Here is a 6,735-nt window from a genome sequence, read left to right on the forward strand (position 1 = left end):
CAGCAGGGCAGGCCCTACGGGGAGAGGGAAAGGGACCTGAACCTGTTCAGCCTTTACAAGAGAAGGCTGAGGGCAGTGGATCTAGTGGCCTATTACAAACCAGTCAGAGGGGACCAGCAGGCATTGGGGGAGTCCCTGTTCCTCCGAGCACTACCAGTAGTGACAAGAAATAATGGTCACAAGCTGGCAGAGGGTAGATTCAGGCTAGATATGAGGAGGCGCTACTTTACTGTCAGGGCGGCCAGGATTTGGAACCAACTTCCGAGTGAAGTGGTGCTGGCTCCTACCCTGGGGGTCTTTAAGGCAAGGCTAGATGAACACCTTGCTGGGGTTGTTTGACCCCAGTACTTTTTCCTGCTCAGGTCCCTTCCAACCTTATAAACTATGAAACTACTTGCACATCCCTTTTATTGCTAGAATATTTTATTCATGTTGGCACTGATTATTCATGCAAGATATGTTCACTCACACCTTATAAACCATACTACATTCTGTTTCTGAAATAACAACTAGAAACTTAAAAAAAAATCTAAAAGGAAGGGCACTTGTAGTATTATGGCAATATTTCAATACATTTATAAAAGCTAGACTTCCAGGATGATCACTGCATGCAATAAATCAATCAGTTGCAAATTTTATCTTTTATAAATACTAAACAAATTAATGCCTACTACCAGGAGATGGGTATTGCAGCTAAACATACTGCTCAGCATTAGACACTAATAAATGTTTTTAGTGCTGTGGATATTCACATTCTTAAACATAAATAAAAATAATCTTAAATAAAATATTTCATTCAATTTCCCGACCACTGAAGGACCAAAGTCAAACAATTCAGTAATTAGATTTTTGTGTGCGTGTGAATCTAGTATGCCGAACTAAAATATTTTTTAAGTTAGAAGATGAAATGTTTCAAAAGACCTCAACAAATGGTGACCCATTTGATTTATTTTTTTGTGTTGCAAATAAAAAAGAAAAAGAGAAAAAAATTCTAGAGTCTCATGCTGATTTTGAATCTTCAGCTACATAGAGAGTTTTAACTGCAAACAAGATGGGTTTTGATCCTTTATCTTTATTCACTGGTCATTCAGTGGTACAGTATTTTTTCATCTTCTAGACAGAAATCCTCTGGGAATTAGAATAAAAAGATTACTTTCAAGATTTGTATGACTTACACCCAGGTAATTATTAAAACAAATGAAACATAATACACTTTATTCACCCTACAAAAAATATTTTGCTACAGCAGTTGTGGTAGTGACAGATTAAGGAAGGGCCCTATTCTGAGTTTGACATGTATATCTTATTTTTTCTTATGAATTTGTTCTACATGGCATAACAATAATGGTGATTTCATGGTATTCTACCTAAATAAGATTCAAAATAGTACCCATTTTTGTCTGAAGTTTGTGCAAAAATGGTATTTGACCTCAAGTGCAGGTAACTATTCCCTATTTTTAGGCCACTAGGAAGCAACGCAAGTCAAAATTGGAAATGAATTGTATGCTACTAATATGGAGATGCCTACAATGTAGCCAGAGGCAACTACAGCACATGTGGGCCAATGCAAACTGGCTTAAATCTCAGTAGCTCATGTAACAAACTGAAGTGAAAGAACAGCAGCATGAATTTAAGCTTGGGCAAGCTGGCCAAGGAAACTATAGTACTCTAATCAACTGCACACTGCTACACTAGTTTGTACCATGCTTTTTCTTCTTTCTTCTTTTTTTCTCTTTTTTTCATCCTTTTTAAAGGTCTATAAAGAGTTTTTCCTCCTTTTTTATTAGGAAATTTCTTGCTATACTTCAGAGCAAGAGAAAAAACTTAAAAATATCATTCTAAATTTCCTTACAATAGCTTAACATACAATCTCATTTCAGTAATGTTCTTGGATCTTACGAATCAATTGTTTATTTTCATAACAGTACCAGACTCAAGTCTGGCGTGGCTGTTTAGTGTTCCACTGTACCCAGGATTTCTGGCAGGCTTGTACAGCCCCTTCTGAAACCCATGACACTGCCTTTTTCACTGCTGTAGCCATATCTGCATTGCTAGCCAGATTGAAGCTAGCGCCGCAATGACTAAATGGGCTGCAATCCACTACATGTAAATGGCTACTTAAAGTAGAGAAATACTGATACAGAATAGCTCCTATTTGTGGATCGTGCACACAAACTGCTTGGCAGAGCTGCTTCAGTGCAGCTTGTTTATGCTGTAACATATATATTAATACTGATTCTGTTTCTAAGTAACAGAGAATGATATACCCTATTGTCTGTTGAACAGCACTAGAATTGTCCTCTGAAAGAAATACAAGTATATAAAAAATGACTATTTTGGTATCTAGAGAAAGTAGTAATAGGAACTCAATGTGAACGGAAATGAATTTTAACTTGCATTGCTTATAACTCACTGGAGAATACAATGACCTAGATCCTTAGCTAATGTAACTGATGGAGCCATCTGAGGCTGAGGATTTGACTCTTTATTCGGAAGCAGAAAACTTTCTTTTCTATAGAGAAAGAGAAAGTACCTAATATGTTCAAGAAATTGTTTTAAGATGAATTCATCCGTATAAAAAAAAAATCTAACCTTCGTAACACTGCTAAGATGTATGAGAACTAGGATACTCTAATATATAAGTGCAGGCTACTCAAGTCAAAGATGCAAGTGGACATGTTTAGATTGTCAGTTTTTCAAAATCTAAGTGTGGATTTAGCAAGCACAATACAGCCAAAAGTTCCTTTTACTCTCACCCATTTCCCTTTGGATGTGCCCTCTACCTTATAAAATAAGATAGCAAATATCCTAAAATGGGCATTAAAAATAGGAGGGAAAATGGTAATGTACATGAAGGCATTTTTAAATAGTTTGGCTGTTTTTGACTGAAAAAACATATCAGTTTTAGCAAGGTGGACTCTGATTTTTTATTTATTGGCAAGAAGCATAGTTCTGCCTATTGAACCTGACAATTTAAAGAGTGAAGGCATCACTAAGCAATCCACTTCTATATTCAGATTATGCAAAAATCCAAGATGCATGGGGGTCAGAGTAGGAGGGAGAGTAGGCCCATACACTTTATCCTCAGGTAGCTGGAACCTCATAAACATTAACTTAAAACTATGAGTCACAATACAATCATAATTTTCACTCAAAATAAATAAGTAAAACTTGAGGAGTAATGGAACATTCTATAGTTAAAGTCAGAATATTTTTCTTTGCTGAGTATCAGTAAACTACTCTCTCTCATACAATTGCAGATACTTAAATTTAAGAATCCAGAGCTATCATCAATACCATAAATATTAGCTGCTTTTCACAACAATACATAAGCTTTTAAAAATCATTACTAGAATAATGTGGAAGATGTATTATAAAGTGTTAGAAAAGGTGAAATGTTAATACTATCCTAAATGTCAGATTCCATCTTCTCACAGCAGCAAACACAACCACACTTGGGATGTTTTGCATTAAAGAAACTAATCACAGTAGTAAGAGCATGTGCCTGTGATGTGGTGCTGCTTTAAGATTTTTTAAGAAATAGGTATTCATTGACTTCCTTGGAGGAAAAAAATAGGTGTTTTTTCCCTAAACATTTGGGATTGACCAGAGAATACTAGGGAACAGGCTATCCTACTCCTATCCTCCTCGCCATGCTAAATGGAAGCCGTAACTAGTAACTAGCGCCCAGTTATTTGAAATCGGGGGAATTAAGCATCAAAATAACTTTAACAGTATGATGTATTTTCAGGACAGGTAGAGGAAAAGTGAATCTACTCTGAACAGAAACACAACATGAATCCTTTCTAAACTCCCCCAATTCCTTACTCCCATATGAAAACGAAATGGAGAAAGCCAAGTGACTTTTACACTCTAATTCAACAGTGAAGTATTCTGTTGTGCTTGGAAAGGACTTCTACACTGATCAAACGTAAACCTAAACATTTTTCTTATCTCAATCCTAGTTGTGGCTAGGTTAAGGAATTTATTGTTCTGTCTCTTTCTAATAATTCTCAGAGTCTGAATTACCTATTATGTCCTTAGTATTCCAGTTCTATGTGGATTCAACGCAAACCTCTCATCTGGGGTAGCCTGTGAGATGTCTTTAGGTCTTCCAAGTCTAAAATGTTTGTTGCTCAGGTTTCAGTGAGCATATCCTGATCTAGTTATTTCTATTTTAAAGCTATCATTTAGATTCTACAAATTATCCTATGCTTAATATTTTGGCACTTAATTTTTTTGTTACAAAGAATGACTTTCAGTTATCATTAACACTAGTGTACGGTCTCAGCTGTAAAGCTGTTCTGGGTAGTTTATTAGAACAAGTATCTGATGTTTTATTATTTTTTTAAATACGAAAGGTTAAAATTTAATCACATTTTTTGTCTAACTTCTGAAGTAATATTCTTCTTTCTACAGACTGGTTAGTTTGCTTTTGGGCGTTCATTCAGTTTTTTTTTTTTATAAAGACCATGCAAAAGTCCATGTAAAATGGACTAAAATTAAACTTCAGAAATGTTCAGTAGCTTCCTAGCTTTTTTTCCCCCCCAAAGAGAAATGTTAGCCACTGTTATCTTTTTTGTCACTGCTCATTTTTCCACTTTTCTCCCCATGCCACTGACTTCCAGCTCTTCCTTTAGACATGGATGGCATGAGCATGCTTCTTGCATAATGGCTTATCCTTCTTGGAGTAAAATGGCTGCCCTTCCAAATTTACATGGCACACCTAAAATTAAAATAAACAGAAAACAGGAATATGATTAATTATTTTATCACTCTTCAGCCTGCACTTTAATGACTAGATCTGGGTATTCTTAACTCTGAGTAGCACCATAACACATGAATTATAATCAGTCAGTTTATTAGAATCTAGTCCTCAGAACGAGCTATAACTAGCTGATCTCAATGTCTCCTCAATTTTTGATCCCAGGCTGAGGGGGGTGCGTTCTGGAATACAGGGTATCAAGTGCAACAGCATGCTATTTAAACTAGAGGGAAAGCATTGCACAATGATAACACAGCAACGAGTACATTAGAAATACATGGCTAGATAACGTGCTGTTGACTGGAATTGTTCATCCTAAAGCAATTAGGGACAGCTGTGAGGATTAAGATACAACAAAGACTTAGGGCTAATTCGTGTTTTCATTTGTACACACCAGCGGTATGTCTACAGCTCTGTAACTGTGATTTTTGGCACTTACAGTTTGTGGTGCAGCTTGTGTGTGCCTATTGTGCATGTTTGGTAAGGCTGTGCTGCTGGGCAGCTGCACAGCAAAATAGGGTGGCTCAAGGATGCACATAAATGTTAGACCTGCCCTAGACTACAAAAACTATAATGACTGGAGGGGAAAGAAACTAGAGCATTCTGACATATCGTGGTCCTTCTGAGTTGTTTGCAACAGAATTACTCTAGTATTTTTCTACAGTTAAAAAGTAAGTGAAAACTAAGAGCTAGCATTTTCCAAGGGGTGCCTTGAATCTATTGTGGAATACCTTGCATCTAGAAAGCCTAAGTATTTTAGTCTATAATAAAGCTTAAATATTTATGACTAATCTAGGTATTACCCATATCTCTCTTCAGACTTTGTTTTGAAGCAGGCGGCGTGTGCCTTGCATTTAATAGTCACTAGATAAAATGGATAAGTTTCCACCCATTGAGTACAGGACCTAGGCTGGAATCCAGAGCCCTCTCCTTTCTAGGGCAGCATTCATTTCCTCAAGTTGTACAACCTCTGGCTTACTATCCTCCTCTTGGCTCCATATCTCTCTCTCATGGATGTCCATGCGCTAGCTTCAAGAGAAGGGGTAAAGAGTGCTCTGAGCAATTCCTGACCTGTCAGGTGATGGTTAGAGCACTTTGCTGGGAAGCAGGAGATGCAGGTTCCAACTACCTCTGGGTTGGCGGGGGAAAATCAAGAACCTGAATCTCCAGTGTCCTTAACCCTTAGGCTACAGGTTGGCAAGGTCTGGGGCTTCCCCTCTTCACAGGAATGTGCACAGGGCAAAACAGAATACCAAACTGCATCTAAGAAGGAAAAACTGCTGGTATGTGATTTCATGCATGTCCTTTATGCCCAAAAGCAAAACAGGGTTTAGAGTACAAACACTGCACAACCACTTTGGTTCCTCCTAACTAAAATAACAGTTAAATTAGTGGTTAAAATTGCAAGTGGACAGTAGGGATTATTCAAAGAAGGCGCCTTCTAAAAGCGACTATGTATATTTTTGTGCCAGAGAGTGATATTGTTGACCAGAGACACATTAGCTGTCAGTTTGTGCAAACAACAACTTGTCTTCTGACACAAATGGGGAAAATTGCAAAGATACTTCCAACTTCAGAAAAGTAAATATATCATCACTTAATATCATGTCTCAGGGAGAGGCAGGAGAAAGTTAATTTAACATGGATGCTAGTAATTAATTCTACATTTCCAAATATTCAGTTTGAAGAACAGGGGAGTTTAGTGAATGGTAGAAAAGCTGTCATTGTAGTCTCTGACAATGTCAGTCTACTCTTCATAGCTAAAACAGACTTTACATTCCATCACCAGTTCAAGGAAAAGTGATTTAGTGGATCAGTGCAGGTGAGGCACAGGGTGCTGTTGATTCTACCAGCACTTACCTTGGGTATATTACATATACATAGGCAGACAAGGTTCTTTGGGTGAATCTGATATCTTTTATTAGACCAACTTAAATAGTTGGAAAACAATTATTAAGGAAGCTTTCGGG

General features: G+C 37.2%; 1 protein-coding gene and 1 long non-coding RNA gene across 14 annotated transcripts in view; one reads left to right on the forward strand and one right to left on the reverse strand.

Moving 5' to 3' along the window:
- Nucleotides 1-397: 397 nt before the first annotated feature.
- LOC109324055 lies at nt 398-3,837 on the forward strand. Its single transcript, XR_002104839.1, has 2 exons — nt 398-2,841; nt 2,982-3,837. It is a non-coding gene; the product is annotated as an uncharacterized LOC109324055 (long non-coding RNA).
- Nucleotides 3,539-6,735, reverse strand: part of LDB3 (LIM domain binding 3) — a 185,491-nt gene continuing 182,294 nt past the window's right edge. For all 13 annotated transcript variants that reach the window (XM_019555865.1, XM_019555864.1, XM_019555861.1 and 10 more), the window contains one exon: nt 3,539-4,726. In XM_019555865.1, the coding sequence (XP_019411410.1) occupies nt 4,637-4,726 (90 nt within the window). In that variant the 3' untranslated portion in view covers nt 3,539-4,636. The remainder of the gene's footprint in view (nt 4,727-6,735) is intronic.

Source organism: Crocodylus porosus, unplaced genomic scaffold, assembly GCF_001723895.1.
Source record: "Crocodylus porosus isolate Cpor-Errol unplaced genomic scaffold, CroPor_comp1, whole genome shotgun sequence".
NCBI lineage: Eukaryota > Metazoa > Chordata > Crocodylia > Crocodylidae > Crocodylus > Crocodylus porosus.